The sequence below is a fragment of the Dreissena polymorpha genome, chromosome 7 (assembly GCF_020536995.1).
Source record: "Dreissena polymorpha isolate Duluth1 chromosome 7, UMN_Dpol_1.0, whole genome shotgun sequence".
In the NCBI taxonomy this organism is placed as follows: Eukaryota; Metazoa; Mollusca; class Bivalvia; order Myida; family Dreissenidae; genus Dreissena; species Dreissena polymorpha.
Window position 1 is genome coordinate 8,386,172 of NC_068361.1, and position 22,947 is coordinate 8,409,118.

General features: G+C 37.0%; 2 protein-coding genes across 3 annotated transcripts in view; one reads left to right on the forward strand and one right to left on the reverse strand.

The window, feature by feature from the left end:
• Window positions 1–22,947, forward strand: part of LOC127838647 (uncharacterized) — a 337,890-nt gene that overhangs the window by 173,934 nt on the left and 141,009 nt on the right. The window contains exon 3 of one of the 2 annotated variants that reach the window (XM_052366503.1): window positions 7,313–7,491. The exons of the other annotated variant lie outside the window; for it this stretch is intronic. The gene's annotated coding sequence lies outside the window, so the exon portion shown is untranslated. Of the gene's footprint in view, window positions 1–7,312; window positions 7,492–22,947 lie in introns of those variants that run through there. 2 annotated transcript variants of the gene reach the window in all.
• The window catches only part of LOC127838204 (potassium channel subfamily T member 1-like), a 128,289-nt gene that overhangs the window by 60,180 nt on the left and 45,162 nt on the right, over window positions 1–22,947 (reverse strand). The window contains exons 10-16 of the mRNA XM_052365795.1: window positions 22,725–22,908; window positions 21,548–21,712; window positions 20,088–20,288; window positions 17,142–17,250; window positions 15,845–15,953; window positions 13,495–13,644; window positions 11,021–11,259 (exon numbers count right to left, since the gene is read on the reverse strand). Coding sequence (XP_052221755.1) covers window positions 11,021–11,259; window positions 13,495–13,644; window positions 15,845–15,953; window positions 17,142–17,250; window positions 20,088–20,288; window positions 21,548–21,712; window positions 22,725–22,908 — 1,157 coding nt within the window. The remainder of the gene's footprint in view (window positions 1–11,020; window positions 11,260–13,494; window positions 13,645–15,844; window positions 15,954–17,141; window positions 17,251–20,087; window positions 20,289–21,547; window positions 21,713–22,724; window positions 22,909–22,947) is intronic.

Below are 22,947 nucleotides of genomic sequence, written 5' to 3' on the forward strand. Positions count from 1 at the left end.
TCTGGGCAGGGTCAAATTTGACCCCAGGGGCATAATTTTAACAAACTTGGTAGAGAACTATAAGATGTCACTACATACAAAATTTGGTAGCCCTAGGCCCAATGTTTATGGACAAGAGAATTTATAAAGTTTTCACAAAATAGGCTCCATATAAGCGTATGTTCAATTTTGTGACCCCCAGGGCAGGGTCAAATTTGACCCCAGGGGCATAATTTAAATTAACTTGGTAGAGGACTATAAGATGTCACTACCTATCAAATTCGGTAGCCCTAAGCCCAATGGTTATGGACAAGAAGATTTTTAAAGTTTTCACAAAATAAGCCCTTTATAAGCATACATTCAATTTTGTGACCCCCGGGGCAGTTTCAAATTTGACCCCAGGGGCATAATTTGAACAAACTTAGAAGAGAACTATTAACCGTCACTACATACCAAATTTGGTAGCCCTATGCCATACCGTTATTGACAAAAAGATTTTTCAAGTTTTCCCACAATACGCCCTATATAAGCATATGTTCAATTTAGTGAACCCCGAGGCAGTTTCAAATTTGACCCCTGGGGCATAATTTGAACAAACTTGGTAGAGGACTATAAGATGTCACTACATACCAAATTTGGTAGACCTAGGCCAATGGTTATGGACAAGAAGATTTTTAAAGTTTTCACAAAATAAGCCCTTTATAAGCATATATTCAATTTTGTGACCCCCGGGGCAGTTTCAAATTTGACCCCAGGGGCATAATTTGAACAAACTTAGAAGAGAACTATTAACCGTCACTACATACCAAATTTGGTAGCCCAATGCCATACCGTTATGGACAAAAAGATTTTTTAAGTTTTCACATAATACGCCTTATATAAGCATATGTTCAATTTAGTGAACCCGAGGCAGTTTCAAATTTGACCCCAGGGGCATAATTTGAACAAACTTGGTAGAGAACTATAAGATGTCACTACATACCAAATTCGGTAGACCTAGGCCAATGGTTATGGACAAGTAGATTTTTAAAGTTTTCACAAAATAAGCCCTTTATAAGCATATGTTCAATTTAGTGAACCCCGGGGCAGTTTCAAATTTGACCCCAGGGGCATAATTTGAACAAACTTAGAAGAGAACTATTAACCGTCACTACATACCAAATTTGGTAGCCCTATGCCATACCGTTATGGACAAAAAGATTTTTTAAGTTTTCCCACAATACCCCCTTTATAAGCATATGTTCAATTTAGTGAACCCCGAGGCAGTTTCAAATTTGACCCCAGGGGCATAATTTGAACAAACTTGGTAGAGAACTATAAGATGTCACTACATACCAAATTTGGTAGACCTAGGCCAATGGTTATGGACAAGTAGATTTTTAAAGTTTTCACAAAATAAGCCCTTTATAAGCATATATTCAATTTTGTGACCCCCGGGGCCGTTTCAAATTTGACCCCAGGGGCATAATTTGAACAAACTAAGAAGAGAACTATTATGTCACTACAAACCAAATTTGGTAGCCCTATGCCATACAGTTATGGACAAGAAGTTTTAACGTTTTTACAAAACAGGCCTTATAAAGGCATATGCTCAATTTTGTGACCCTCGGGGCAGGGTCAAACTTGACCCCAGGGGCATAATTTGAACAAACTTGGTAGAAGGACTATATGATGTCACTACATACCAAATTTGGAAGCCCTAGGCCCAATGGATAATTATGGATAAAAGATTTTAAAAGTTTTCACAAAATAAGCCCTTTATAAGCATATATTCAATTGTGTGACCCCCGGGGCAGTTTCAAATTTGACCCAAGAGGCATAATTTGATCAAACTAAGAAGAGAACTATAACATGTCACTACATACCAAATTTGGTAGCCCTATGCCATACGGTTATGGACAAGTAGATTTTTAAAGTTTTCACAAAAAAGGCCTTATATAAGAATATGTTCAATTTTGTGACCCTCGGGGCAAGGTCAAACTTGACCCCAGGGGCATAATTTGAATACATTTGAGAGAGGACTATAAGATGTCACTACATGCCAAATTTGGTAGCCCTAGGCCCAATGGATAATTATGGACAAAAGATTTTTAAAGTTTTCACAAAATAAGCACTTTATAAGCATATATTTTGTGACCCCCGGGGCAGTTTCAAATTTGACCCCAGGGGCATAATTTGAACAAACTAAGAAGAAAACTACTACATGTCACTACATACAAAATTTGGTAGCCCTATGCCATACGGTAATGGACAAGTAAAATTTTAAAGTTTTCACAAAAAAGGCCTTATATAAGCATATGTTCAATTTTGTGACCCTCGGGGCAGGGTCAAACTTGACCCCATGGGCATTATTTGAACAAACTTGGTAGAGGACCATAAGATGCCACTACATACCAAATTTGGTAGCCCTAGGCCCAATGGTTATGGACGGGAAGATTTGTAAAGTTTTCACAAACTAGACCCTATTTAAGCATATGTTCAATTTTATGACCCAAGGGGCAGGGTCAAATTTGACCCCAGGGGCATAATTTAAAAAATTTGGTAGAGGACTATTAGATGTCTCTACATACCAAATTTGATAGCCCTAGGCCCAATGGTTATGGATGTAAAGATTTTGAAAGTTTTCACAAAATAGGCCTTATATAAGCAAATTTTAAAATTTTGTGACCCCAGGGGCAGGGTCAAATTTGACCCCAGGGGCATAATTTAAAAAAATTGGTAGAGGACTATTAAATGTCTCTACATACCAAATTTGATAGCCCTAGGCCCAATGGTTATGGATGTAAAGATTTTGAAAGTTTTCACAAAATAGGCCTTATATAAGCAAATTTTAAATTTTGTGACCCCAGGGGCAGGGTCAAATTTGACCCCAGGGGCATTATTGGAACAAATTTGAAAGAAATTCACCCCAGGAACATTCCTGAGAAATTTCATCAGAATTGGACCAGTAGTTTAGGAGAAGAAGATGTTTAAACGAAAAGTTAATGCATGCACGGACGCACGACGGACACAGGACCATGACATAAGCTAAAAATTGTGACTTCTAGAGTGTTCACAAAGTTGCTCTATAGCCATATAAGGAATACTGCCCTGCCCCCTGGCTGCTATGTTTTTCAACTGACTTGAACCATTTTTTAACTCAACCAACATATCGTTGAGACAAACATTTTGACAAAGTTACATGAAGATTGGGAATCAAATGTGACTAATCTACAGTCTTCACAATGTTTTTTTCTTTTTTTTTACTTAGTGACCTAGTATTTGACCCAGCATGACCCAGTTTCAAAACTGGGTCGAGGTATCATTGGGATAAATTTTCTGACCAAGTTTCATGAAGATGGGACAATAAATTCAGCCTCTAGTGTTCACAAGACAAATTTTGACAACGGACGCACGACGGACAAAAGGCGATCACAAAAGCTCACCATGAGCACCTTGTGCTCAGGTGGGCTAACAACACCCTGCTTTTAAATGTTATCAATTTAACTCTTCTTTAAATGTATTATTTCACCTTGATATATTTTATTATTTTGTCAAATTGATAATACAATAATGATTCATGTTGCTATTTCAGACAGTGCACAAATCTGGCTCTTATTTCTAAATCAGTTGAAAAGCTGTCAGTGGATATGCAGCAGTTGTCGAGCAAAATCCTAGCAATTCTTGCTGAAGTAACTAAGTTAACAAAAACACAAGAGGCCAGCATTCAGTCCATAGAGGGATCATATATTGAAAAAGTACAAGAAATCAGAGAGCTGCGTGAGAAATTAAATGCTGCTTTGGATAAACTAGAAATTACAACCTTGAAAGAACTGGATGAGATTAGGACAATATTGCTAACTTCTCTAAAGAAAGATGTTGACAACTGTGGCAGACTGAAGGACGAACTTCAACAACTTGGTGAAGCTGTACAGGGCCTTCATGATAAGAACAAGAAAGAAATGGAGTTCATAGCCAGCATAAAATGTCAGGACAAAATACAAGAGTCTGAGTCATATTTGAAGGAGAACCCTGTGAAGGTGAAGAGTTTTATAATATTCAAGGCAAACATAAGTATTGAGCAGTACCTGTCACAACAGACAAGTCTTGGAAGGATCATAGACAGTATGGTGTCTCTCTCACTGGCGATGAATCCAGACCAGGTATTAAATGTGAAGAGGAAGACCCAGTATAATGTGAACATATCAGAGGACAAAGGTAGGATTTGTAAAATCATGGGCATTTGTAGCCTGCCAGGTGGTCCGGTTATTGTTGCAGATGGTAAAAATAATAGAGTGAAGATGTTAAACCAGCATTATGATGTTTCCAGTCACTGTGATGTGTCTGGTTCTCCGTGGGACATTTGCCAAATCACATCCAGTGAGGTGGCTGTAACTGTTGATAAAGCTGTGCAATTTATCTCTGTGATCAATCAGAAGCTGAAGATTGGGAGTAAGGTCCAGTTACCACATGCTGCCCTTGGTATTGCTTTCCATCAAGGAGCCCTGTATGTCACCTCGGGCATTGCAATTTACCACTACACTCTGACGGGATCACTTGTAAAAAAGCTGTATGAGGAGGCAAGTGGCTATAATACAGGTAAATGATTTTTATTTTTTATTTAAAAGTAAAAGATAATCTAAAGTAATTACTCTAAGTTTGCGGACACTCAATTTTTCTTTTCGTATAACAAAATGTAGATACATACAATATTTTTAGAATACATACATCCAAAATTAAGAGACAAAATAATGCAGAAGTTTGAAAATAAAGAGCCCTCTAATAAAACAAGGGCTGTTTGTAAAACATGCAAGGCCCCAAAATGGGCTTTCAGTTGTAGTGGAAGCCATTGTGTGAATACGTTAGAAACCATTTTAATGCTTCAGGTCACTGTGACCTTCATCTTTGACCTAGTGACCTGAAAATCAATATAGGTCATCTGCCAGTCATGATAATTGTACCTATGAAGTTTCATGATCCTAGGCCTAAGCATTCTTGAGTTATCATCCGGAAATATTACTGTTTCAAGTTACTGTGAACTTGACCTTTGACCTAGTGACCTGAAAATCAATAGGATACATCTGCTAGTCAAGATCAATTTACTTATGAAGTTTCATGATCCTAGGCCTAAGCTTTCTTGAGTTAACATCCAGAAACCATTTTACTGTTTAGAGCCATTGTGACCTTGACCTTTAACCTGGTGACCTGAAAATCAATAGGGGTCATATGCCAGTTAATGTACCTGTGAAGTTTCATGATCCTAGGCCTAATGATTCTTGAGTTATCAACCAGAAACCATTTTACTGTTTCGAGTCAATGTGACCTTGACCTTTGACCTAGTGACATGAAAATCAATAGGGGTCATCTGCCAGCCATGACCAATGTACCTATGCAGTTTCATGATCCTAGGCCCTAGCGTTCTTGAGTTATCATCAGGAAACCATTTTACGGTTACAAGTCACTATGACCTTGACCTTTGACCTAGTGACCTGTTAATCAATAGGGGCCATCTGCCAGTCATAATCAATGTACCTATAAAGTTTCATGATCCTAGGCCTAAGCATTCTTGAGTTATCATCCAGAAACCATTTTACTGTTTCGAGTCACTGTGACCTTGACCTTTGATCTAGTGACCTGAAAATCGATAGGGGTCATCTGCCAGTCATGATCAATGTACCTATGAAGTTTCATGATCCTATGCATAAGCATTCTTGAGTTATCATCCGGAAACCATTTTACTATTTCGAGTCACTGTGACCTTGACCTTTGACCTAGTGACCTGAAAATCAATACAAATCATCTGCCAGTCATGATAAATGTACCTATGAAGTTTCATGATCCTAGGCCTAAGCATTCTTGGGTTATCATCCGGAAACCATTTTACTATTTTGAGACACTGTGACCTTGACCTTTGACCTAGTGACCTGAAAATCAATAGCGGTCATCTGCCAGTCATGATCAATGTACCTATGAAGTTTCATGATCCTGGGCCTAAGCGTTCTGGAGTTATCATCCGGAAACCATCTGGTGGACGAACCGACTGACAGACCGACCGACATGTGCAAAACAATATACCCCCTCTTCTTTAAAAGGGGAACATAAAAATGAAGTCATGAATTAAGGACAAAACCTGTCAGAAAATTTACCTTAAACAATAATTATTTTGGCTTAAAATGGGGGTGTCCCAAAAATTTAAAGTGTCCAAAAATTTGAAGTTATTATGGTATATTGTTGGTATTTTTTAACACTTATAAACATTTTGTAAATAATTTTCAAGAGCAAAATGCTTATAGGGACCAAGGGATCAATGTTGTTAATGCATGTATTATAATTCTGATCTACTTATATAAAACATGTTTCATGTTTTGCAGTGTGGAAGTGTGCAGTGAGTCCTGCTACGGACAGGATCTATGTCACCAACAAAGACAAAAACAAGCTCATCACTCTAGCAACAGATGGCACCCTGATATCCACCTTCACGGACTCTGAACTACTAGGTCCACAGGGTTTACATGTCACACCTGCAGGACAAGTCATTGTCTGTGGATTCAGCTGTCATGCTGTCATACAGGTGGATCGTGAGGGAAGAAAGAAACTGGCAACTCTAAAATCAGCGAAAGATTGTTTCTGGTACCCAGCTTCTGTCTGCTACAACATGAACACTCACCAGATCATTGTGGGACTAGATAGTGACAATAAAATCATAGTTATGGATTTGCAGTAGCTCTTCCAGTGGAAAAAGAAACATTGATATCAACATGTTTTTTTAGTTATATACTTTTTATGAATTGCACATTTAATCTTATGTGTCTATGTATAGATAAGACAAAAACATAGTAATTCATTTTATCTTTTGGTAATTATTTTAGCTTTTGAAAATGTGTTGTTTTGATTCTGTAAATATTGTACAAAACTAGCCTGATATGGTAACCACTATATAATTATGAGTTCTTTAGTCTTGCTTCATATTAGATCAACAATAAAAATATCTTAACTTAATATGTCCTACCTTACCGATGGCCTTCACCCTTCCAAAAAAAAATTTGAAGTATAATTAAATCTTTTTCTAAGGATTTGATGAGTTATTAAATTAATTGTATCAATTGGACACCTGCTTATAAATTGACGAACAAAAATTAAACGGCCTTGTGTCTCATAGACAATATATTCAAAATTGAACATGCAGTGATGTAAATTGCAAAAAAAACAAACAGATTTGCCTATTGATTTATCTATAATCAGCTACCTGTGGTAGGCAGTGGCAAACACACAATAGTTTGTAGCTTTTGTTTTAAATGTTGTTGGTTACAAAACAAATGTTTTTTTTAAGAAACAAACAGTATGATGAATGTAGGTAATACAGTCATGTACTGTTATCATGTGTAGTTATTATGTTGATGTATAATTATTTCATTTTTTTGTATACTCTGATAAAATGTGTGGAATTATCCATTTGCAAGTTTTGAGAGAAAAATATGTTTCTGTCGTTAAATTTATTTTTAATAAAACTTATGGTACATATGTGCCATTCCCTATGTGTGCTTTTGGTGGTGTTCTTTATTCATTATGCTCTTCAAAGATAGTATATACTGACTGAAAACCTACATGGCACTATCAGTATGTATTGTTTCTTTATTGTTATAAAACAAAATGTGTTATGTTAAGACATTAAAACAATCATATGATATTGTTTATAAGAAACACATCAATATAAAGCAAGCATTTTTGTTTTTCACTTGCAAATACTTTTTATGAAATTAGTAAACAATTAAATCAAAACCTCTAGAACATCTAAACAATATTTAAGTTATAACTTATAAAATTAAACTGATTTAACAAATAACTATCCTTATTTAAAAAAAATTACTGGAACATGACTCATACTTGTATTTTCTTCTGATTTTCACATGTTTTGACCAGAACAGGAGCAAAATGAATTTCCAGAATCTGCGTTACAAGAATGCACATAGATTGAACAATGTACTGCAAATAAAGCTCTTTTTTTATATAACCATTCCATATGTATGTTTACGTCATTAGGCATTCAGAGCTTCATCCTAAAGGTGAACATTGCATTATTACCATGCTGTTATTACAATTATAACAATTATTAGGCTGTCATATATACAACATTATTGGAACTCCAGTTAAGCTAAATTGAGCGCATATTTACTGCAGTAAGATTGAAAATTGTAGTCCCTAATAAGCCTGTGCAGACTCCACAGGCTAATTTATGACAACACTTTAAGCACATGCCTAAAACCCAGATTTCCCAGAACAATTCTTATTTTTCTACATTGTTTATTTTGACAGCATTCTTTTTTTTCATGTTATTTTAAGAAAATTTACCATGTTTTACTTAATATAGTTTCTTTTCAAATTAAAGACAGAATATAATGGGATTAATATGTCACTATGATAAGTTTTTTGACTACAGAGAAATAAATCTTGCATATTTACATTCTCCAAAATCATTGAAAAAGGCTTTCACTTTAAGTGCTCTATGCCTTTAAACATTAATTACTCTTTATTCAACACAAACTTATTATTTGCTATGTTTTCTAAAGACACCTTAAAATCCCCAAAATACATTAAAATTATCTCTTCCTATTGCAAGCAAACTCGGTACAACCATAGTAACCTTTTTTTTGCAGGGCCATTCCTTGATTATATGCTCTTTTATTTTTGATGCAGAGACATAAAACCCACACAATATTTCTTTTTTTTTTCAAAAACTTACCAAACTCTTGAAAAAAGGTGTTTTTTTTAAGATAATTTTTTTTTTTGTTTCCAAGGAAAAATATAAACGAGTGCTTGGTCACAATACCAACAAGCAAATTCATTGAATTTATATTCCCCGCCAATATATTCTGGACAAAAAAGTGTTATATTTGACACTCAAAAAAGCATTTTTTCAAGATACAAAGGGCCATAACTCCGTTATTAACAGATGGTGTACAATGCCATTTGGCATGCATCATCCTCTTATCAATATATAAACTCATACCAAGTTTCAATGAAATCCACCAAAACACTTCCAAGATATGGCTCCAGACACAAAAGTGCCGGACGGACGGAAAGACGGACGGACAACGCCAAAACAATATCCCACCGCCTTTGGCGGGAGATAATAATGCCACCCCAACTGCTTTGTCAGCCATTGACAAGGGCAGAAATGATAGATCACTAGAGATTAATATAATGGCTCAGATGTCTTCGCTGCATTGTGATGATTTATCCCTTTCCCCGCTCACAATCAAAGTGAAAATGTATACATGCAACCTGCATAAAACCAAAACAGCCTGCAAGCAACTCCCTGTCTGTTTGGGTTTCATGTTGTTTGCTGCTCACCAGTACCTGAGGGTTGGAAACGAAGCCTTTAAAACTTAAATCTAGTAAGAAAGGTCTCAAATCAACTTTGATTTTCAAAGGCCCTTCCAAACTTGGTTTTATAAAGGCCCTTCCAAACTTTGATTTTCAAAGGCCCTTACAAACTTTGATTTTCAAAGGCCCTTCCAAACTTTGATTTTCAAAGGCCCTTCCAAACTTTGATTTCCTAAGGCCCTTCCAAACTTTGATTTTCAAAGGCCCTTCCAAACTTTGATTTTCAAAGGCCCTTCCAAACTTTGATTTTCAAAGGCCCTTCCAAACTTTGATTTTCAAAGGCCCTTCCAATGGTGTTAAAGTGCGTATCTGAGTGGTGAAGAGTTATTTCAAGTTTCTTTTTGATTTGCCTGAAAATAGTGGAGTAGTTCCCTCTATACATGTACAACATTTGATGCAGACTGACCAATTGACCATTTGACTAACAAACTGACCAACAAATTGACCAACAAACTGACCAAAGAGAGACTCAACTATACCTTCTCTAAAATTGTGTTTGTCTGGGAATCAAAATGATGCCAAACCTCATTTGCATCAAACTTGGAATGGACATAATTTGGAAATTTTCATGAACAAAATTAATTAAATTTCATGTTCTAAATGTATTTTTGTAACAATCTATAAATACTTTAAGGATAGTAATATATTTTCAATGATTTTGTATTAACTTTGATTGCCTTTTTTTCATGTTAAATGTATTTTCTAATTGTGTTAATGCACACATGGACACTGTTTCATTTTATAAGGATAAAAAAAACCTCCTAATTAAACATCAAGTTTTGTAGTAAAATAATTTAAATGATGCAAGTATTATCAAGTGTATAAATACAAAAGGAATAACTGCATTCTATGCATCCTTGAAACAAGGGCTGTTTGTATAACATGCTTGCCACCCATATGGGCTGTCAGTTGTAGTGGCAGCCATTGTGTGAATAAATTTTTTGTCCCTGTGACCTTGACCTTTGACCTAGTGACCTGAAAATCAGTAGGGGTCATCTGCCAGTCATGATCAATGTACTTATGAAGTTTTATGATCCTAGACCTAATTATTCTTGAGTCAGGAAACCATTTTACTGTTTCGAGTCACTGTGACCTTGACATTTGACCTAGTGACCTGAAAATCAATACGGATCATCTGCCAGTCATGATCAATGTTTCTATGAAGTTTCATGATCCTAGGCATAAGCATTCTTGAGTTATCATCCGGAAAACATTTTACTGTTTCGAGTAACTGTGACCTTGACCTTTGACCTAGTGACCTGAAAATCAATAGGGGTCATTTGCCAGTCATGATCAATGTACCTATGAAGTTTCATGATCCTAGGCATAAGCATTCTTGAGTTATCATCCGGAAACCATTTTACTATTTCGAGTCACTGTGACCTTGACCTTTGACCTAGCGACCTGAAAATCAATAGAGGTCATCTGCCAGTCATGATCAATGTACTTCTTAAGTTACATGATCCTTTACCTAAGCGTTCTTGAGATATCATCCGGAAACCATCTGGTGGACGGACCGACGGAGGGACCGACGGTCGGACCGACCGACCGACTGACATGTACAAAACAATATTCCCCCTCTTCTTCAAAGGGGGGCATAAAAACACAATATTGACATCAAATTCCAACTTCATATAATAGTGTGTTCCACAGATAGCTGTTTTCCACCAAAACTTACCGACGCTCGCAATCACACTGGCGACTTTCGACGTCTGCTCTGATGATGGCCCCTGCTTCTTATCAGGTTTGGCGTCATCCTGGTTGGGGTGAGCAAGGATGAACGCTGAATTCTCTTCCTTAGTGATATTCATGTAAAAGCAGAGATCAGACTCGCGCATGATGTGCCGGGGACCCGGGTTGAGCTGGATAGTAGAGAGGCCTGAGTTCTGCTGGACACCCACTAGACTGACTCCATATCTGAAATTGTTTGCGAATTACAGTTGTAAATCAGGCCATAAAAGCGTAAAGTGTCGTCCCAAATTAGCCTGTGCAGACAAGTACACTTTCTGTACTTGCATTAATCCCAGTTTTCCAAGAAAGATGATTTATAGAAAAAAACAGTTTGTGAATTAATGCATGATGTTGAGAGGACCAAGGTTGAGCTGAATTGTATAGAGGCCCAAGTTCTGCTGGACGCCCACTAGACTGACTCTATATCTAAAAGTGTTTGTGAATAACTGTCATTTATCAGGCATAAACAAGATGTGTTTGTGAAACACTATGTCCCCATATGTTTGACTTTTGACCTTAAAGGATGACCTTGACCTTTCACCACTCAAAATGAGCAGGTCCATGAGATAAACATGCATGCCAAATATCAAGTTGCTATCTTCACTATTTCAAAAGTTTACATTAAATAAGCGATATTGACCCATATATTTTACCTTTGACCTAAAACAATGACCTTGACCTTTCATCACTCAAAATGTGCAGCTCCATGAGATACACATACATGCCAAATATGAAGTTGCTATCTTCAATATTGCAAAAGTTATGGTAAATGTTAAAGTTTGACGCAAACAAGCAAACATACAAAACAAAGCAACAAACCAATAAAACACGCACACAAACAAACACACAAACAAACAAAGCAACAAACCAACAGACAGGGTAAAAGCAATATGTCCCCCACTATAGTGGTGGGGGACATAAACATTATTCGGATCTTCCTTGTGACAGGGTTTAACTTATCAGCTGAAATGTTAACCCTTTGCATGCTGGGAAATTTGTCGTCTGCTAAAATGTCATCTGCTGAATTTCTTAAATTAGCATTTTCTTACATTTTTTTCAAAGAATACTATCAGAATAGCAAACAGTTTGGATCCTGATGAGACGCCACGTTCTATGGCGTCTCATCTGGATCCAAACTGTTTGCAAAGGCCTTTAAAATTCGGTTCCAGCTCTGAAAGAGTTAAGAGGAATATGAGTTTCCATTCAGCTCAGTATTGAGTGTCGGTCAGCTAAAAAACTAAAAGTTGAGTCAGAAAATTCACTTCAGTATGTTTATAATACTAGGCCCTGGAAGTATACCAGGCTTACACCATGTTTGGCATATTGTGTTGTATATAAGTTGTTGATGTTTATCAGACAATACACAATGATTTCGATATTGGAATGTTAGATAACATAGTAATGACTATAATAATCTGAAATGGGCTGAATAGCTCAATTGGTTGAGAGCTGGCTTATAAATCATGGAGTGAAGGTTTGACTCTCTGCCCGCCCATTCCACTCTTATGTTGCTTTGTCACAGTCATTCTATACCTTCCTTTAGATTCCCAAAAATATGTTGATTATGGTATTTTGTTTTATATTGCCAGGCAAAACTTTATGATTACAATGATTTTGAGGCCCCCAGGGTGTCGTGGATATAGAATCCTCCAAGCAACCAGAAGGTCACATGTTTGAGCCCTTACTGTGGAAGCATTCTTTAGATCTCCTCCAAGGACATCAAGAACTGGTTCTACCTAGGAAACAACTCGAGGGCTTTTAATTAAGCCTTAGTCTTTTGATGCAAATAAGCTTAGATAAATAAGTTTAAGTAAACTTAAACATGCTATTTTAAACTCCCAAAACTAGAATAGTTATATAGAGGATATTTGTTGGATTCGATGGAATATCGATTTTATTTCACAAGTGATCATATAAAATAATATTGTCACGAGTGGCACAGCCACAAGTGAAAATATGTATTTTCTATGATCATGAGTGAATTAAAATCTATATTCCATCGAATCCAACAAATTTTCTTTTTATTTAATGCTTTTTTCACCGTTAATGTACTTTGTAAAAGAGTTTAACTGGATAATTTCACTGGAATTATGATGTCATTTCGTCAAAAAAATGCCATCATTTCACAGTAAAACAATGAAAAATATCGATGTTTTTCACTTTTATTTTCACTGTTTAAAAAAACAGTGAAATACCAGTTTTATTTCACTGATATTTCTGTATAAACCACAGGAAAGCATATAAAATAAAATATTCAAACTTCCAATGAAATTGTCAACTTACACTCAATGCTAAAAACGATTTCAGCTGACTTTCTATTAACATGGAACGTATATATCACAAATTAACACTAATTATGTTTTTGTAGCTTCCAACAAAATTGTCAACTATTTCTTTATAAATACAATGATTTCAGCTTACTTTCTATGAGCGTGAAACGAGGCATAAGTGAAGCTTTTCCCGAGGTACTCCCCGAAGAACTTGCTCTCGCCCAATCTCACGTGGTAAATCTCGTTACCAGAGCAACGCCCATACAACCTCTGCCATTCCTCAGAAGACGTCTGACCTTCCCTGAAATTTAGTGCATTTTTGAGCCTCTTTCTGAGAATACCAAGTTTAACTCTTACAGTGCTGGAACCGAATTTTGAAAGCCTTTGCAAACAGTTTGGATCCAGATGAGACGCCTCAGGGGTGGTTTTTCAAGTTTTCACTTAATATAAGAAAACAAGTTACCCCCAGATGTTTGCCAGGTGTTTGATTTGAACAGACTTGGTCGAGGATCACCATACATTGTTACATGCTGAATACCAAACCTCATGTTCATCTTTTTTTATATATACAATTTTTCACTTTAAACCCTATTTAACCTTTGGACATTGATTTGAACAAATTTGGTGAAGGACCATAAAATAGTTCATGCCAAATATTACAACTCTGTGCTTGTTGTTTTGGAGAAGAAGATTTAAAAGTAATTTTGCAATGAAAGATGGGGCATGGCTATTTTTTACCACAGGGGCATGACTTAAAAAAGTACATTGGAGGACCACTTGACAATGTTCAACACCAACTTTTAAAGCCCTGGCCCTTACGATTTGAGAAAAGATTTAAAAAAATTAAATCTCAGTATTTTTAAATATATATATTTTTAGCTCCATTGACCTACATATGAAATGGACCAAAACGATATGGTTAACTTTTATATAGGGTCACCCAAAAATCATTCCTTTTAAGTTTTATTAAAATCTGCCAAGCCGTTCAGGAGGAGAAGTCTTTCAACGAAAATGTTTATGTACACTCTAACTGACAGAGGTCTGACAAAATGGTATCGTAAAAAAATCCCCATAAGCAATATGAGCTTAGGTGAGCTAATAACATTCTCACTATGTTTTATCAAGATTTACACATAAATGTGGCTTCTAAAGTTGTTGCTAAGATTTTACCAAGTGACATGAATGTTTTAGTATGAATGTGATCAAGAATTAAACTCGGCTTAGATATTGTCAAGAAAACCACCAATCTGAGTATGTTGCATTAATATTGGTTCATACATGTGGCTTTACAATTGTACCAATGTCTTCATAAGCATTGAAATGGTGACCTAGTTGTTTGACGCAGATGACCCAGATGATAGCTTGGCCTACTTATTGTCCACATAAACATTCTGACCAACTTTCTATGAGTCTGAGTCATAGAGTGATTACAAGGTTTTTCTAAGATTTGACCTGTTGACCTAATATTATGTGGGAATATATTACCCAGATTCCATAGTGGACTAGATATTCTCAAGTTCAATATTCTGACAAAGTTCTGACTAAGTTCTGACAAAGTTCTGACTAAGTTCTGACTAAGTGCTGACTAAGTTTCATCAAGATTAAGATTGAGTCACACATGTGGCCTCTAGAGTTGTAACAAAGTTTCTCACAGATTTAACTTAGTGACCTAGTTTTGGGACACATGTGCTACAGATTTAAACTCAACCTAGATATTGTCCAGAAAAAAATCAGAGAAATTGACCAAGATTGAGTCATACATGTGGCCTCTAGAGTGGTAGCAAGATACTCCTTACATTTGACCATATAGTGAGCTGACATAGGTTTTGGATGCATGTGAGCAGATTCGAAATTGGTCAATATGTTGTCTAAATAAAGAATATGACCAGGTTTTATCAAGATAGTCATTACTGCAGCCTAAATAGTAGACACAAGTTTTTTTTGAAGATTTGACCAATTAAGTGACCTGGTTTTTGGATGCACATGGCCCAGATTCAAATTTAGCATAAGTTTTATCAGAACAAACTTATTGAGCTCAACATTAAAAATAATCAATAGAGTAAAATAAGATTTGTTTGTTTTCATTGTAATAATGCTATTTTAATCTCTTGAAAAAAGGGAGACAAATTGCATACTTTCGCCACTGCAAGCCTTCATGAAAAATTATCTCCCTTTACATGGACAATAAAACGCATCTTTAAACTGAAAACACAAAACAGATGAGCTGCGCTCTGAGAAAACAGGGCTTAATGCATGTCTGTAAAGTATCGTCCCTGAATAGCCTGTGCAGTCCTCACAGGCTAATCAGGGACAACTTTTTTTTGCTTTATTGATTTTCGAGTAAAAGAAAGTCCCTTCTAAACAAAATCGAGGCTGAAAAAGTTATTATATATTAGCCTCTGAGGACTGCTTACTCTGAACTGGCACAATACTTTACAAAAAGGCATTAAGCCCTGTTTTCTCAGAGCCTGGCTCAAATACAATCAAATTATGTCACATACTGTCCTCTTGACGTGTGCAGCAACAATGTGACCAGGGTGGAGGTGGCAGGACACAGGCAGTTGTTGGCGAGCAGCGCATACTTGAACTCATCCACGCAGACAACGTGCTCTGGAAAATTTGTCGAAAAAAGAGAATTCATTGCTAGAGCCTTGCTATGGGGCAAACTGGGCTTAATGCATGTGCATAAAGTGTTGTCCCAGTCCGTGCAGGCTTATCAAGGATGACACTTTCCCCTTTTATTGCGTTTTTCATTTAAAGAAAGTCTCTTCTTAGCAAAAATCAAGTTAAATAGAAAAGTGTTGTCACTAATTAGCCTGTGTGGTCTGCATGGGCTAATCTGAAGCAACACTTTACACAGATGCATTCAGCCCTGTTTTCCCTGAACTAGGCTCATTAGTTTGTAACAATGCCACCTCTGGATCTGGTTAGTCAATACTCTAAAAGCCTTGAATGAAATTCAGTTGAAATAAAGTGAACAATCCAAATACAGTTATCTCAATAAAATCCATATTTTCTATCTGAAATCCTGAAAAAAAATAATAAAAAAATTACAAACTTAAAACAAAGCAATCCAAATAAAATGAGAGGGCCATAATGGCCTTAAGTCTCACCTGAACTCAACAACAACTGCCACTTAATTCTCAGATGAGCTAAAAACAAGCCATTGATTTAAAGAATTTAGATATATTTACAACTTTTCTGTTTTGTTCACAAAATAAATTTATGGCCCAATGGAATCTCTGCTATCATTTCCCCATGTAATTCAACTTACTGAAAGTTTTTTCCAACAGACATGCATGCCAAATAATCACATTGAATGATAATGTGAACATGTTTGCAGTCAGTTTTAGTTCCATATTTAGAATTTCTACTTAGATTTAGCCATGGCATAGTGGTTTTGGTGTCCGCCTAGTGACCTGGAGTTCAGTCCCCTACTTTGGTAGCATTCTTTAGATTTAACCCAAAGATACCAAGTATACTAAGAGTCGAGAGTGTTTACAATAGCCTTAGGCTTTTAATCCTATCAAGCTTAACCCTTTGCATTCTGGGAAATGTGTCTTCTGTTAAATGTCGTCTGCTGAATTTCTAAAGTTAGCATTTTCTTCGATTTTTTTTCAAAGAATACTATCAAAACAGCAAACAGTTTGGAACCTGATGAGACGCCACGTTCTGTGGTGTCTCATCTGGATCCAAACTGTTTGCGAACGCCTTCAAAAATTGGTTCCAGCACTGAAAGGGTTAAAGAAGGTGTTGCTGTTAATGACTGAGAAATATAATAATCTCATTCATTCTCACCTGCAAATTTGACGTGAAACTTGTTCTCTGGTCTGAAGATCTGGACATACTGTGGACACTCTGGGGCGAAGTCTTTGATGGCCCAGGATCTCATGATGGTGTGTTGATCCTAGAAAAAGATGCCTCGTTCTGGAAAAACTTTGCTTAATGCATATGTCTAAAGAATCGTCCCAATCTGAGACGACACTTGCCGCCTCAACTGGATTTTCGCTAAGAAAAGACTTCTTGAAATAGAAATACCATAAAAGTGGACTGCACAGGCTTATGTGGTATGACACTGTATGCATCTGCAATAAGCCCAGTATTCAAAGGACAAGGCTCAAAAGTAGGCCCATTATGGTTAGTTGCTTGAGAGCTGTCACAAAGGTGAGTAATACCATGCACTGCTTTGTCTGTAGGACCAATAACTCCAAAATGTGTGGGTTCCTAGGGTTGAAAACAAGATGTGTTTGTGGAACACTATGCCCCCCATATATTTGAGCTTTGACCTTGAAGGATAACCTTGACCTTTCACCACTCAAAATGTGCAGCTCCATGAGATACACATGCATGCCAAATATCAAGTTGCTATCTTCAATATTGCAAATGTTATGGCCAATGTTAAAGTTTGACGCAAACAAACCAACAAACAGACAGGGAAAAAACAATTTTTCCCCCAGTATAGATTGGGGGACATAAAAAGTGTCTTGCCATCCACCCTTCATGGTGATGACATATCTGAAGTTATAATTCATTTGTTATGAAGTGGTTGAGAAATTTGTAAGTAGTTTGCTCCACAATAACTTTTTTATGCTGACTGACTGATGAACAAACCAACAGACAAAGTAACTAAAATATACCCCCTCCCTACTAGGGTATAGAGGTAGTATGAATACATAAACACACAAGACATTTCACTTGAAAATGAACAAGTCCTTACATGCAACCAAAATATATACTAAACCAAATGTCAATCATATTGAAGTTTATGTGCAATATTATCAATTAGTTTACTTGTATATCACCGGTAAACTGAACAATAGAACGTTTGTCTAAAGTTTGTGATAGGAATAACATTACCAGCAAGTGTCTCTATTTGTGATATTCAATAAATGAACATTGTTTCTTGCCAAATAGCATAATTTAGCTGCATTCTGGGAAAACTGGGCTTAATGCGTGTGCTCAAAGAGTTATCTAAGATAGGCCTGTGCAGTCCACACAGGCTAATAAGAGATAACATTTCCCGCTTGCATTGAATTTGTCCTTTAAAGGAAGTCTCTTCTAAAAAAAATCCAGTCTAGATGGAAAGCGCCGTCCCTGATTAGAGTGTGCAGACTGCACAGGCTCATCTTTAACACTATTGCGCAGCTTTGATTTATTTTTTTACCTTTGACCTTGAAGGATGACCTTGACCTTGAACTTCCACCACTCAAAATGTGCAGCTTCATGAGATACACATGCATGCCAAATATCAAGTTGCTATCTTCAATACTGAATAAGTTATGGCCAATGTTAAAGTTTTCGGACGGACAGATGCCTTTATTTGACATCTGACCTTGAAGGATGACCTTGACCTTTACCTTTCACCACTCCAAATGTTCAACTCCATGACATACACATGCATGCCAAATATCAAGTTGCTATCTGCAATAGTGAAAAAGTTTTTGGACGGACGGACAGACGCCATATATTAGACATTTGACCTTGAAGGATGACCTTGACCTCCACCTTTTACCACTCAAAATGTGCAGCTCCGTGAGATGCACATGCATGCCAAATATCAAGTTGCTATCTTCAATATTGAAAAAGTTATGGCCAACGTTAAAGTTTTGGGACGGACAGACGCCTATATTTGACATTTGACCTTGAAGGATGACCTTGACCTTCACCACTCAAAATGTTCAGCTCCATAAGATACACATGCATGCCAAATATCAAGTTGCTATCTTTAATAGTGAAACAGTTATGGCCAATGTTTTTGTTTTTGGACGGAGGGACAGACGCCATATAGTAATTTGAGCTTGAAGGATGACCTTGACCTTCACCTTTCACCACTCAAAATGTGCAGCTCGGTGAGATGCACATGCATGCCAATTACCAAGTTGCTATCTTCAATATTGAAAAAGTTATGGCCATTAAAGTTTTCGGACGGGACAGACTGACTGACATACACACATACTGACACACTGACGGACAGTTCAACTGCTATATGCCACCCTACCGGGCGCATAAAAATACCCTTATTTCAGAGAAGTGACTACAGATGTTGGTGATACAAATTCGTGTACATTAGGTCAAATTTCTTTGCAGTGGATTTAAAAGCACAATAACTCTGAATATCTAAATTGATAAAACCCAATGTCCTTATAATTCAAGTGGGGTATTTTTTGGTTCAGATATTTTTTTAATTACATATTTTGCCAAAATATATAAAAACATTGTACTTTTAACAAAAAAATATTGAAAGCAAAATAGTTTAACCAAACCTCAAACTTTTTTATGAGATACATGCTTAAATTACCCATACAAAATGCATGCTTAAATAGATAACCAATCATCCGGCCAAATAAGACATTAAAGTTTTTTCAAGACAATAGATAATTGATCAAATGAGCCTTTTTCCTGGAAAATTGTCATTGCCGACTGCACAGGCTAATCCAGGATAATACTTTACACACAATCATTAACCCTTTCAGTGCGGGAACCGAATTTTAAAGGCCTTTGCAAACAGTTTGGATCCAGATGAGACGCCACAGAACGTGGCGTCTCATCAGGATCCAAACTGTTTGCTATTCTGATAGTATTCTTTGAAAAAAATAGAAGAAAATGCTAATTTTAGAAATTCAGCAGACGACATTTTAGCAGACGACTAATTTCCCAGCATGCAAAGGGTTAAGCCCAGTTTTCCCAGGATGATCAGGCTAAAAATATTGTGTTAGGAAGGAATAGTATGTTTTCCATCCTTACCGCAGCATCCTTTTGTTCCACGTTTTGTGACGAGATGATGAAACAGGCCTCTGCGTCCTGGACCCTACACCGGGCCAGGTCAATGTCTTTAAGGGCCGAGCCCTGGATGAAAATAACACGCTGGGCCCACATGGGCACCTGCAGCAACACCTTCATAGTGGGGTCCAGGTCACATGAAGAAAGTAGTACCACAAAGTAGTCCTGAAGTGTAGGATATGTGAATGTAATTAATATAAAGTACCGGTAGTACCAAAGAGGAATCTTGCAGTGCAGGAATAGGAGTATGTTATAAACAAAAAGTAGTACCATACTGAAATCTTCTTGAAGTATATGAATTTCAAGTATTAAATAAAGTTATTAAGAGTAGAAATATATGAAGAAAATCATGTATGACAAAAAGCCCTCAAATATAAATAAGAAGATGTAACAAGAGCACTGCATAACGGGTGCCAACGCTCGGCTGCGGGTGCATTTTTGAATAAATGAAAGCTTGTCAGATTTTATTTTTTTTAAGTCACAGTGACCTTGATCTTTGACCTAGTGACCAAAATATGGGTGTGGCAAGTAGAACTCATCAAGGTGCAACTACATATTAAGTTTCAAAGTTGTAGGTGGAAACACTTTGATTTTAGAGCCAATGTTCAAAACCTTGACAAAATGTTAAGGTTTTAGCACGACGCAGGCAGCGGACACGACAAGACGACGGACACAACAAGCTGGCTATGACAATACCTGGGGTTTTCTCCAAAAACAGCCAACTAAAAAGCAATTAATTAATAAAAAGGCTGTCTGGTAAGTGCAGTGCTTGGTACCATGTAGGCGACCCAATTCAACCCCATTCCTAGAAGCATGTGAGATTTGTTGGTGGTCGCCATACCAGACTGGTCGGGATTCCTTTCCATTAAGTACTCCAGCTATCCCCACATCACAAGAACACAACAAAACTGACAATCTTTTAGTTACAATTAAATGGTTGGAAATTGCATATCTTATTCCTAAATTATGCAAATTTTCATGTGTGAAACAGTTAATAAGGTAGGAGATCCAGGACACACTCCGAGTCCTCACAAAAAGCAGCCTCAGGCCCAGAAAGACCTAAATACACACTCATTAATGAATAACAAGATATGTGTTTGTCAGAAACACAATGCCCTCTATTGCGCCACTTTCAAAAATAAAATTTCAATATATCATTTGGCAGGTTTAGAAATTATCTCCCTTTTAAAGCTTATTACTTCCCTTGGATTGTATTTTTTTACTTTTGACCTTGAAGGATGATCTTGACCTTCCACCACTCAAAATGTGCAGCTTCATGAGATACACATGCATGCCAAATATCAATTTGCCATCTTCAATATTGCAAAAGTTATGGGCAATGTTAAAGTTTTCGGACGGCGCGCAGGCTGACAGACGGACTGACGGGCATAAAAATGTTTAACTTGCATTTGGGAGATCAGTACCTGCACTTTTGGGTGCGAGTAGAACTCATTCAGGAAGTCCATGACAGTGTCTGCCTGCAAGGTCGTGGTGCAGACTACAACATGTTTCTCCGTCTGTGCTCGGTGACTGCTGTATGCCCCGCCCTGCTTCTGTCGCTCCATCCAAGTGTACGCTAGCTGCTCAAACTGTCCAACAGCAAAACAGTGTCATTGATTTTTTTTCAAAACAAAGGCTCATTTAAATGAAAATGCAGACAAGGCAAAAAATTTAGTTTTACTCATTGGCATTCGTAAAATTGAGATTTTCCCCTCATTGTTTGCTCATCCAAATGTTTCTAGCTGCTAGACCAAATAATGGGGGAAAAATCACAATTTTATGAACGCCTTTTGCTTTAATAATCTGAGTGTATGCTAGCTGCTCAAACTTTTGAGCAAACAATGAGGGTAAAATCTCAATTGCATGAATGTTATTAGTAAAACTTAGTTGTCATACTGTTGTTTTGCCGAGAATAATCCATGGGTATACCCTGCTGCTGAAAATGTTGGGAAAATTATGAAATAAACCTAAATAGCAATTTCAAGTCATTAAATGGAATTAAAGCCTGGGAGAAATTCAGTCTAGGTTGAATGTTAGGATAGATGTTTGCCTAATAAACTGTTGACATGTAACCGTGGCCAACTGTTCATATTACAATGTAATGGATTGTCAACTTATCACTGTTACCGTCAAAATGACACCATAAACAACTGCCTCCATTTGATCGTTATTGTTGGCGACAGTCAATTACATTGAATGTAGGCTGTTACTCATGTACCATTGTAACAATCAATTACAACTGACATCTAAACTGAAATAAAGCCCATGAGGAATATCTGGATGGGTGTTACATAAGGGTACATGTTATCGTAATTTACTGTCAACACAAACATGAAAAGGTCACCGTGGCATAGTGGATATGGTGTCTGCCTTGCAACTGGGAGGTCACAGGTTCAGTCCTCACTGCGGGAGCTTTATTTAGATCAATCTCCCCTAAAAGATTCCAAGTACTGGTTCTACCCTGGAAATGGACTTGTTAACATTTTAATAAGCCTTAGGCTTGAATGCGATCAAATTAAATGTCACACCAACAGACTGTCAACACGACCCCTAAACCAACTGCAAAAATGTCAACATAATAGCATGTCAACATAAGCATACCTGAGTGGGGAGAATGAGCAGGGCGGCTGTGATCATGCCCATGATGAACATCTGGCTGGGCCATATGTCGGGGTAGATGTCTCCATAACCGACTGTGGACAGAGTGACTATCGTGAAGTACGTACTCTGGAACAAGTCCAGCTGACGGTTTCCTCCTCGTTGTAGATGCTGGATACCACAGGCACTGGATACAGATATTTGTTATATAAGCCGGGCTCTGAGA